Source organism: Amia ocellicauda, chromosome 6 (assembly GCF_036373705.1).
Source record: "Amia ocellicauda isolate fAmiCal2 chromosome 6, fAmiCal2.hap1, whole genome shotgun sequence".
Taxonomy (NCBI): domain Eukaryota; kingdom Metazoa; phylum Chordata; class Actinopteri; order Amiiformes; family Amiidae; genus Amia; species Amia ocellicauda.
In genome coordinates, this window is record NC_089855.1 from 1062348 (window position 1) to 1074390 (window position 12043).

Sequence of the window (12043 nt, forward strand, 5' to 3'; positions counted from 1 at the left end):
ACATTTTAGCTGATGAACAATATGTATTGATGTATAAACCACCAATTTTATATCTATGTTTTCAGGAAAACCTCAGCTACACTCCTGTGCTAATGTACACTAATGTACTTATAATGTAGTACTGAGTGGAAAATGTGTAATAAAGTCAAAAAATCAGAAACAAAAAGTGATTTTTTTTTGTTTTTTATTGATTGCACACCACATACTGTAATTTTGAATTGTTTTGACACTTAGAACAGTCTTTTCAAAGCCTCAGGTATTGAACTATGCATTGTTATTCAAGAAAACATTCATTTCTATTCCCCCCCCCCCCCCCCCCCCGAGTTATTCTAGGCCCTATAAAAACACTATAATTCAATAATATAATATATACTGTATTCTAAGTACATGATGCATGTATAAATGAATAGCTGAAGTTGTTCTGAATCCATAGACACCTCATTTGTGTCAGTAGGAGCTGTAATGGCTGAGCTATGGGCTGTTCTGTGTCTGCCTCATTGTCTGTCTGCGCGTCTCTTATCAGTCCCCAGTCACCTGACCTGTTCCACAGCAGCCTCAGCTGTGTCTCTAATCAGTCCCCAGTCACCTGATCTGTTCCACAGCAGCCTCAGCAGCGTCTCTTTTTAGTCCCCTGTCACCTGACCTGTTCCACAGCATCCTCAGCTGTGTCACTTATCAGTCCCCAGTCACCTGACCTGTTCCACAGCATCCTCAGCAGCGTCTCTTTATAGTCCCCTGTCAACTGACCTGTTCCACAGCAGCCTCAGCTGTGTGTCTTATCAGTCCCCAGTCACCTGACCGGGTCCACAGCAGCCTCAGCAGCGTCTCTTTCTGTTTGGCTAAGAGTCCTGTATCCGAGGCACATGACATGCCAGCAACATGGTCACTATTGGGCAGTTCAGCCCATGTGCTGCGTGGCGTATAGGAGTCCTAAAAGCAGGAAGTGCAGAAGGTAAACAAGTCGCGTATCGGTGTTTTCAGCGGAATCTCGGCTTTTAGTTATTAATTTTTTTTTCAGAGGTGCCCGATTTTTAGGCAGTACCGCCCAATCCGTCCTCTGTTAAGGATACTAGTATAGAAGTATAAAATTACAAGCATTGGATAAATGAGCTATATTAATATTGAATGACTTAAATGAGAAAAGGAAAAAGGACAAAAATACTATTAGAAAAGGTTTTACAAACAAGAAATACAAATAAAATGTTGACAATTGAATTAGAGCAAATATAGAAATAGGAATCCTATTCGGTGCGGTACCTGGGTGCTGAGAGACGTCAGGCTCAAGCAAGTGAATGCCAGCTTCTGGCGGCCCGGGGAAACCTAGGCTAAAGCAGCGTTTGTACGCCATCTGCGACTAGCGGGGAGTTGCGGAAGTTGTTCAATACACTACATTGGGGGTCTATAGTGAAGGATAAACGCATGCGGACCCTACTCGCCCCGATTGCATCAAATGTTCCTGTGATAGCATGTGGAATCACCAGGTCAGCTGAATATCAGCCCGTTGGCACTTTTAGGAGCAGAATATGTTGGCCGTTAAGCAACTGTTTTAGTCCAAACACTATTGTAAGAGGATTGTCTCGTTACAGTGAGAGAGATATTTCACTCCTGTGATTATGAGAGCATATGAACACAAGCCCCCCTTCTGAGCATAGATCTGCAAGAGGCGAATAGTCTTTGAGATGTCTATACATAGCATTGTAACTGAACCGCTTAGTAGCCAATCAAATGACAGTCTAATGTGCTCAGTCCTTTCATCTATAGATTTGTAATCTTCAGTTGAGACAGAACACTTCATTGAGAAGAACAAATAGAGAAGACAAACTCTAACAGAGTACAATGGACATAATCTTCCTTTTTTCATTTTGCTCTAAAGCAGGTAAGGCTTGGTGTTGTTGTTTACAAACCTGTGTCCAGAATGCTTTAAAGCATAGCAATAAACTTATTTTCATAAGTATACATGAAGAAACACACGAGCTTCTGTATCACTACCCTGGGCTAGACCAAATCAAGACTTTTACCTACTGGCGAGTGCAAACCTGATGTATTTTGCAGTTGATGCAGTTTAATGTATTTTTTCAGCCATTTTATACTATTTATTAATCAAAGCATGATTGGGTACACATGTGATATTTGTGATTCCTGGGTGTGTCAAAGTTTTGATTTGCTGTAGCCCTCTGTATGAGTGCAGCTAGTTTCCTTTCATTATTAAGCCAAGTGCAGCTTGGAGATACCAGAGTGGCTCCTGTTAATTACTGTTCAGTTCAGGCAAAGCCTCAATGAAAGCTGCTCTACATACAACACTAGTATATGTAAATATCATCAGGACTCAGACACAGTGGGTAAGACTGGCGTTACTCTTGTGCTATTCATTTGCAAATATTGTAAAGAGCTCCAGATATCACGATAACATAAGAGCACAAGACCCACTTTCCAGATGAGATCTGTTGTGTGTAGGAGGTGGCTGGTCTTCATCTATATATATCGTTAGTACTGTTGTGTCCAGTGACCAATCAGACAGCAGATGAATGTGCTCCCTGATTTGTTCCACTCCAGCCTTCAGTTCAGACAGACACTTCATTGAACTCGAGGAAGGAGAGAGAAGAGGATTTCTAACAGACAAACAATGACGACAGTTTTCTTGCTCTTGATATTTTTCTCTACAGCAGGTAAGCTTTGCTGCATGTGTTCATAATTTCTATGACATTCACAGTTTAGAGACATTACATACTGTTATTGCAATATCCTATTTTTCATTGTATGTAGCTTATACATGTATTGAAAATTCAGAAGAAGTTTGACCTCTCTTAAGTACATCACAATCGAATTGTAGTTATATATATTTTTTTAATTTTAAATGCGGCTCACCTCATTATTCGGATACTTGAACCATCTATAAAAATATAAGCCTTCTGCTTTCAAATGAAATAAGCTCTATTTTGTCCTAAAGACAGACAAGGACAAAACCCTGCCATTGTGAAATATGATGGCAATATTTTCAACATTTCTGTATGATTGAGACATTGCTATGCATTATAGATATAGTGCATAATTTGTGTCTTTGTTACATCCAAAACATCAATATTGATGTGGTTTACAAAACTAACTAAATAAAAAATGAAACAAAATCTTCTGTAAGGATTATCTATTTTTTGGTTGAGGAATTTTTGTGAAGAAACAATCTACTTAACAAGCAGGAACATTTTTTGAGTTCTGTGTAACACTTTTATCCGTATTAGTGTTGAGTGACACATATACATTTTCAGTTCTCTTAATCTCTTCATGCAAATTGTGTTTTCAGATTTCATTGAAATCAGTTTAAACTTAGTATTTAAGAATAAAAAAATACGGTCTGAGCTGATGTTTTATTTAATCTCTCCCTCCTGGCTCCAGATGTGGTTCATTCTGATGTTATTGAGCAGCATCCCCTTTCAACGATGGTCGAGTTAGGAAGATCTGTTACCTTGAGCTGCTACATTCACAAGATGTATCCAAGCAGCATCTTGGTCTGGATCAAGCAGGTATGTGGGGGACCTCCGAGGTCTGTAGGATCTACTGAAAAGAATCTGCCTTTAATGGAGGATGAGTTTAACCACAGAGAAAAATTCACAATAGAAAGAAGAGGCAACGACTTTCAGCTCCACATTTACAGCATTCAGCCGGCGGATGCTGGCAGATACTACTGTGCGGCAGTCAGATTCAAATCTGTGACACTGGGCAATGGAACTTACATTTGGCTGAAAGGTAAAGCTGCTTTAATTGAGGTTGGATCTTAATCTTGTTTTATATATTATCTAATCATACAATTGAAACTATTCTGCAGTGTTACTTACATTATATGAACACAAGACCTTGAGCAGAGGAGGAATCACAATGTTTTTAGGCATTTTGGCATGCAAACCCTACAAATATCTAGCCCTGTTTCTCCACTTGCTGCATCAAATTCATTCACTACCTTTTCTCCAACAAAAAACTATTATAAAATTATAAAGTATAGTGCTTTTTTGTTGTATTGTGATACTATTGTATGGAGCAGTGGTTTTCAGTTCCAGTTCTTGCATAACCTATATTTGCTGATCATTGTTTAAACTGATTAATGAATTAGTTGGAGCTCTATTTAAACTAATAACAAGCTTCTTTAAAGACCCATGCTATTGTTTTCAACTCATAAACAGATACTAAAATGTATGGTAAGGGCTCAATTAAGTAATTAAGCAGGAGCAAAAACCAGCAGAGAGGGGTACGCCAGGACAGGAATTGAAAACCACTGGTATAGAGGTACGTATCGTATCATATTGTGATACTATTGTATAGAGGTATGTATCGTAGCATCATCAAGCCAAAGGTACAAGCCCTGGATCACATCGCAGTCCATTATTGAGGTATCGTATCGTCATTAAACTAATGGTACACATCCCTAATTCCCTATGATATAGTATATCATATAAAAAGATAAGTTTACACATTGTGAATATTACTGATTACATACTTTACTGATTCAGGCTCAGCATCTGTCAGCAGGAGAGTGGAGCAGCAGCCGGCGTCTGTCCCCGTCCAGCCAGGAGACAGTGTGACTCTGCAGTGTACAATACACACTGAGACCTGTGCAGGAGAGCACAGTGTTCATTGGTTCAGGCATGGCTCAGGAGAAGCCCTTCCAGGACTCATTTACACTCATGGGAACAGGAGTGATCCGTGTGAGAGCAGCTCTGAGCCTGGGCTTCCTGCACAGGGCTGTGTCTATGAGCTCCCTAAGAGGAACCTCCGCTCCTCTGACGCTGGGACTTACTACTGTGCTGTGGCAACATGTGGGCAGATCCTGTTTGGCAATGGGACACGGCTGGAGTTTGCAGGTAAGCTGCAATTTCAAATAAATGTGTGAGTGATTTCTGATGTGTGACAAATGAAAAATGCCCTTACACCTCTTCTAAAAACATAATTATAATTCAGACATTCAATATATTAATGAAAGCTAGAATACTTAGAAATGTTCATATAATCGGTTATATATTTTAAAATTGCTGTAGAATTATGTTTCTATGGATTAATTCATAATGTATTAATAATTTCATTAATAATCGATTGATTAAATACATCTTGTGAAAGGGGTGATAAATAATTATCATTGTGATTGAAAACTGCTTCTTTTGGGGAATAGAAAAATATGGGGGAAAAGCATTTTTCTGTAGTCTAAGATTAATCAAAATCTTTGGTTTGTTTGAAGCAGTCATGAAAAAGCAAAATTGCTTCCGTGGGCAAACTGTTTATCCAACTAATTCCAAATTAATGAGTGTAGTTGATAGTCCAATGATAATGCAATTTAAACACAAACATTTTATTCCTTCATGAAGGAAGATGGATGCCAGACCTCTTTCCAAGCTGCTCACAATTTAAACTGCTCCTCATTAAAATGGTGGCCATCAATAACTTAAACTAAAACGTCTACCTGACATGATGATTGTAGTTCTTCTAAAAGTCTTTATCATAGTAACTGTCAGTAACAGAATCCATAATAATAATAATAAATAATAATAATAATGACACACATGGAGCTATTGATTGCCCATCGCAGGTGACCGCAGTGAGGCAGGAGGCAGTGCGGAGGGCCCGTGTGGCTGCGGGGGCCACAGTGCGCTCTCTCTCAGTGTCCTGGCTCTGGCTGCAGTGCTCTGTGTGTTTGGGACGCTCGTCACAGCGCTGCTGTGCAGGAGACACAGACCAGGGACGGGCCCCCAGGGTGCTGGTAGGCTGCTTTACATTGCACTGCGTATGACTGTGCTCAGAGTGTGCTCTTGTGTTGCTGCTAAATAATTAATAGTTAACATATTGGAAGAACATGAACTTTATTATGTACCGGTGTAATTCTGGTTGTGGACAAGGTCAGTATTCACCATTTTCTGTGATGCGATGTAATTAATGATGCATTGCCAAAGATGCCCTTACAATATATATTACACTTTTTATTATTATTTACACTTTATAGTAATAATTCAAACTCTCAAACAAGATTATCACTGGAAAAATAATAAATATGTAGCTCACTTCCAATGTTATTCATTTGAGATCATTATTTAGTCTTACTGATACATGAATTGTAATTCCCTTGTAATCCATTGTTCATTCTTAAAGAAGCCCTAACAACACAAAGGGCCTGAACTGAGAATGTTTTAAACTCTCTCTGAATGATGACTGGAATTGTTTTGGGGACACTCCTCCAGTGCTGATATGAACCCCTGTGTCCCTGTCACTGGTAGCCTCTCTATCCCACAATCCCCTTGGCCGGGCAGTCTCTGCATCACCTCTCTCTGCTGTGTTTTCAGAAGCAGCTTCTGGACGTCCTCCTCACAGTGACCAACACTGCAGCCCTGCCCACGACACAGGCACAGAGTCACAGGTACACAGTCCTCTGCACACAGACACAGAGTCACAGGTACACAGTCCTCTGCTCACAGACACAGAGTCACAGGTACACAGTCCTCTGCACACAGACACAGAGTCACAGGTACACAGTCCTCTGTCCACAGACACAGAGTCACAGGTACACAGTCCTCTGCACACAGACACAGAGTCACAGGTACACAGTCCTCTGTCCACAGACACAGAGTCACAGGTACACAGTCCTCTGCACACAGACACAGAGTCACAGGTACACAGTCCTCTGCCCACAGACACAGAGTCACAGGTACACAGTCCTCTGCCCACAGACACAGAGTCACAGGTACACAGTCCTCTGCCCACAGCCTCTCACACACAGGTCACACTGAACAGTAACTCACATGATTTCTGAGTGAAGGATCAGTGTTGTACACGTGTTACTGATACATGACTGTTTTCCAGCAGAGAGGAGAAAGAGACGTGCTGACGTACGCAGCCCTGGATTTTGATCAGAATAAAAGGAAAGCTGGAAAAAAGAGGAGAGAAGGGAGGAGTGGCTCAGAGCTGGTCTCGGAGTATGCTGCGGTCAGGACCCAGAGGAGATGAAGCTCCTGTGAAATGTGCTGTGATCGTCAGTTAATGCTCTTATCACACCTTAAAGACACCTTTTCAATTCTAAAAAAGAACTTTGTATATTCATATATTATACTAAATACATTGTTATTACTACATTGTAACCATACTGTAGCCATTGTAAACATATTGTAATATGTTATAACTCATGCATTAGCATCTGCTAAAAATGTATCTCACGTCCAGGAACGGGACCTTAATATAATGTGTTACTGATGCATTGTGCTTTGCTTGATTGACTATGCACTGTCCATAACCTCAGTGCTGACACTCGTTTACAGAAACTGGGATGTCTACTCAGAGAAAACCACAGATAAATGCTACTGATACTTTTTATGTGTTGTTGATTATTTCTGTCTGCATTAACATATTAGTGAAATTGCATATTCTATAAAAATTGTATTATTATTATTATTATTAGTAGTATTTTTATTTCTTGGCAGACGCCCTTATCCAGGGCGACTTACAACATAAGTGTAAACATACAGTTAAGTACAAGGCATCAATCATTACAAATTCAGTTTAACTAAAACATAGCAATTCAAAATACATTTTACAAATTCCAATTTACAATTTACACAAGTACAGTAAGAGACTTCCTACATCCTGGATGGTTAAAGCTAAGTGCTGTCAAGATGTAGGGTCACAGACAAGGGTATTAAATGTGTTCTCTCTCTAATTATAAGAGTAATGTGTTCCTCAACACTGTTTCTCATTCTCGAGATTACGGCAGATCTCATTGACTGCCTGCCATTAATGCAGTGTTAAACCATGTGATCCAGTCCTGGTCGTCACCAGTGAGTTCACCGCTGTTCACAGGAAGTGCTCAGGCGGCCAATCAAGAGTGAGGGGGGGGTGGAGCCCTGCAGCCCTCCTGCTCCAGCACACCAATCAGCAGCCTCTGCTCACAGGGAGGGGCAGGACACAGCGCAGTGCAGCGTTTAATGGGCCTGTGCCATGAATAATGACATCACAGAGCCACACTGCAGCTCACAGCCTCACATGGGGAGTAAGCAAAATTGTCATTTAGAGATATCAATTAAGTCAATGTGAGATATCGTGAATTGAATTTGAGATATTTTAAATAGAATTTTGAGATATCTCAAAATTCAATTCAAGATATCTGAAATAGAACAGGAAGTCAATTTGAGATATCTCATTTAACGCTCCATTTCAAGATATCTCAAATTCAACTGTTCTATTTGAGATGAGGGCATTGGGAAGTCCATGACTAGAAATTGTTTTACATGGATCTTAAAATGCTACTCTTTTTAAACTTTACCTTTAAATGCCATTAATACAGAATAACTATTTCACCTCATTATTTGATAAAAATACATATGCCAAAAAATAAAATGATAAAAACATAAAGTGTCCAGTCGAGAGGAGGCCATTCGCCCCATCATGCTCGTTTGGTGTCCATTAATAACTAAGTGATCAAGGATCCTATCCAGTCTGTTTTTTAATGTTCCCAAATTGTCTCTTCAGCTACATCACTGGGGAGTTTGTTCAGATTGTGACGCCTCTCTGTGTGAAGAAGTGTCTCCTGTTTTCTGTCTTGAATGCCTTGAAGCCCAATTTCCATTAGTGTCCCCGGGTGCGTGTGTCCCTGCTGATCTGGAAAAGCTCCTCTGGTTTGATGTGGTCGATGCCTTTCATGATTTTGAAGACTTGGATCAAGTCCCCACGTAGTCTCCTCTGTTCCAGGGTGAAAAGGTTCAGTTCCTCAGTCTCTCAGTAGGACATTCCCTTCAGACCTGGAATAAGTCTGGTTGCTCTCCTCTGAACTGCCTCTAGAGCAGCGATATCTTTCTTGAAGTATGGAGCCCAGAACTGTCCACAGTATCCAGATGAGCTCTAACTAGTGCATTGTACAGTCTGAACATCACTGCCCTTGTTCTCAATTCGACACTTTTGACAATATACCCTAGCATTGTGTTTGCCTTTTTTATTGCTTCCCCACATTGTTTGGATGGAGAAAGTGAGGAGTCCACATAGACTCCTAGGTCTTTCTCATGCGTTACTTCATCTAGTTCTATTCTTCCCATAGTGTAATTATAGTGGACATTTTTTTTACCTGCATGTATTACCTTGCACTTGTCCACATTGAATTTCATTTGCCAGGTGTCGGCCCACAACTGAATATTATCTAAGTCCCTTTGAATAACCTATGCTGCCGAGATTGTATCTGCTGAGACACCTATTTTAGTATCATCTGCAAATTTGACAAGTTTGCTAACTATCCCAGAGTCCAGATCATTAATATAGATTAGAAAAAGCACAGGCCCTAGTACTGATCCCTGTGGAACTCCACTAACAACCTCACTCCAGTTAGAAGCGACTCCTCTAATCGACACCCTCTGTTTCCTATACATCAACAGTTAGTGTTACACAGACACACAGGAAAAGCAAGCAGATCCTCAGAGTATCAACCCAAACACCTAGCTTGGCTACAACTACAACTCTAACCCAGAGCTAAACCCAGCTCTTACACTAACACTTCAATATGTAAACAGCATCAGGACTCACAGGATGTAAGTAAGATGTTCAGACATTACTCCTCTGGGATGCATTTCAAACCCATCATGAATCTCTGGCCTTTATTATTAAATGACAACAACTTTGAGAAAAAATGCAAATGTCAGCCACTTCCTGTGACTGTGATGATTACAGGCGGTGCTTAGCCTTTGACTTGTCTGCATATGTCTTTAATGAATTATCAATCATAGGGCACAAAAACTAGATCACTCCTCTTATCTCTGAAGATTTTCCATTGAAGTGTTCATTTCAGACACAGCACTTCTTTTAAAATCTGATAGAGAACCCCCAACAGACGACGATGACAAGAACCTTCATGTTTCTAATGATTTCCTCCTCAGCCTGTAAGTTTAAGCTGAATAAACCTGCATATTTCTGAAAACATTTACAGCTCAAATCTATATTTTATATTGTATATTTAATGTGTTCAGAATCCTAAATTCAAAAACACATGATCTAAATGAAAATAAGTATTAAGTATATAATAAGTGCCTTCAGCTGATTTATGGAGACTTGTTTCAACTATATATTAAAATGATGCTTGTTTTGAGGGGGTGAAGTCAATGTGAACAATCAGGACATATTCATTTTGTTGTATTTTGCTAATTGATAGTCAGACATTTCAGTATGAATTGGTTTAAGCAGTTCTTTTTAAGGTATTGGGTACAAACCACTTTCGCTTTGAAAGTTCAGTAATTTATACATTTACAAATGGAAATCTTACTGTTGACAATTCAAACAAAAAATAATGATATACATATGTATTTATATGCTTATAACATAGGTGTTAATAGTTAATAAGTACAAACCATTGCAAAGCTTTTGATTATGTGGGTCAATTCAATATTAAATTTATACTAAATTGATAATCTAGTACCATTAAACTGCTTGCTAAATACAATTCAGTAGAATGTTATTGTGATATCTATCTGTACACAAACATTTAAATGACTCAGCCCTCTGTAGTGGAGACATCAGACCTAAAGCCAAGTAACCAGAAACAATCGGAGCAATTACATTAATATTCTTCTTAACTTTATCAAGTAATTGAAATGTTAATTGATTATCAAATGAATATCTATTTAATATTAAATTAGGCCATGCAATCTGAACCATTACCCAAATAATTGTTTCTAAAATGACACCTTGTCTAAATTAAGCTGAGGTTTTATTTCATTCTTCCCTCCGGCTCCTCGTGTTCTCCAGGTCTGGTTCTCTCTCAGTTCTACATACAGACCCCACCCTCAGTGAATGTTGATCATGGAGGATCAGTCAGATTGAGTTGCTATATTCGCAGAGAAGCGTCAATCAGCACCCTGACCTGGATCAAGCAAAAACCGGGGGATCCTCCGAGACCCATAGGATCATGGGAAAACAATGTGGCTTCACTACAGGATGAGTTTAAGAACAGCAAACGCTTTGCAATAGAAAGAAGCGGCGATGACTTTGACCATAAAATATCCAGCACTGATCGGTCAGATGTTGGCAGATACTTCTGTGCAGCAGCTCAATCCAGATCTGTGCGTTTTGGTCAAGGAACTGTAATACAACTGAAAGGTAAACCCAGAGTTTCATTTACTAGATTTCATCTTTAATTTAACTTAATGCAGCAAGTTAACCAGGGCTATCTGTTTGTTAATAAAATATTTATAGCGGTAACATGTGACCTTGTTAATGATCATTATATACAATACTAATTATTAATGGACCCTCACTTTATAGATCTAGACCCAGAGTCCGTCAGCAAGAGAGCAGTGTAGCCGCCTGTGTCTGTCCCCGTCCAGCCAAGAGACAATGTGACCTTGCAGTGTGTGACAGATTATTACACCTGTAAAGGAGAGCACAGTGTCTATTGGTTCAGGCACAGATCAGGAGAATCCCTTTCAGGATTAATAACCCATAAAAACCAGATTGATCAGTGTGAGAGGAGCTCTGAGCTGCAGTTTTCTACAGAATACTGTGTCTGTAGCCTCACTAAGACAAACCTTAGCTCCTCTGACGCTGGGACTTACTCCTGTGCTGTGGCCACAAGTGGGGAGATCCTGTTTGGCAACGGGACACGGCTGGACATTGCAGGTAAGCTGGAAATAATGAAATAGATAGATACATACATATTAGTGTGATTTCCGGCATACCTGTGCAACTCCAGATAAATAATATTATAATTCAGACATTCATGATAATTCCTGAAGACTAGAGGACATAGAATAGTGTAAATCAAGAAGAATACTTTGAAAAACTAATTCATAGAAGTACTGCAGTGTGATATATATATAACAAAGTACATAAACTAATACGTAAATAAATACTACCTTTCTCACCTTGATGCAATTGATTTACCACCTGACAAATATAATCAGTAATGAAATGTGTTTTGGTAATAATGTTTAGCTATTGTTTTAAAAATGTGTAACTATTATTCCAGTAACAATTGAATTTAACCATTTTCGCATGTTTTGAACTTCTTTGTTTAAAATCTTCACATTATAAGGAATACAGG

At 39.3% G+C, this 12043-nt stretch overlaps 1 protein-coding gene and 1 long non-coding RNA gene across 2 annotated transcripts; both read left to right on the forward strand.

The window, feature by feature from the left end:
- The first annotated feature begins 1748 nt into the window (after positions 1 to 1748).
- Positions 1749 to 4959, forward strand: LOC136750719 (tyrosine-protein phosphatase non-receptor type substrate 1-like). Its single transcript, XM_066705760.1, has 4 exons — positions 1749 to 1876; positions 2554 to 2666; positions 3391 to 3741; positions 4500 to 4959. Exons 2-4 carry the CDS (start codon positions 2624 to 2626, stop codon positions 4877 to 4879), a joined length of 774 nt encoding a protein of 257 aa, XP_066561857.1. The 5' UTR covers positions 1749 to 1876; positions 2554 to 2623; the 3' UTR covers positions 4880 to 4959.
- An 884-nt stretch (positions 4960 to 5843) lies between these two features.
- LOC136750729 (uncharacterized) lies at positions 5844 to 7341 on the forward strand. The gene is made up of 2 exons (XR_010816947.1): positions 5844 to 6391; positions 6838 to 7341. It is a non-coding gene; the product is annotated as an uncharacterized LOC136750729 (long non-coding RNA).
- The last annotated feature ends 4702 nt before the right edge of the window (positions 7342 to 12043 follow it).

What these genes read in the sequence shown, in the direction of transcription:
- LOC136750719 (XM_066705760.1), top strand. Translation starts at nt 2,624, where the DNA reads ATGACGACAGTTTTCTTGCTCTTGATATTTTTCTCTACAGCAG. An exon ending in GATATTTTTCTCTACAGCAG is followed by an intron (nt 2,667 to 3,390) that starts GTAAGCTTTGCT and finishes TCCTGGCTCCAG; the next exon opens with ATGTGGTTCATTCTGATGTT. An exon ending in AACTTACATTTGGCTGAAAG is followed by an intron (nt 3,742 to 4,499) that starts GTAAAGCTGCTT and finishes TTACTGATTCAG; the next exon opens with GCTCAGCATCTGTCAGCAGG.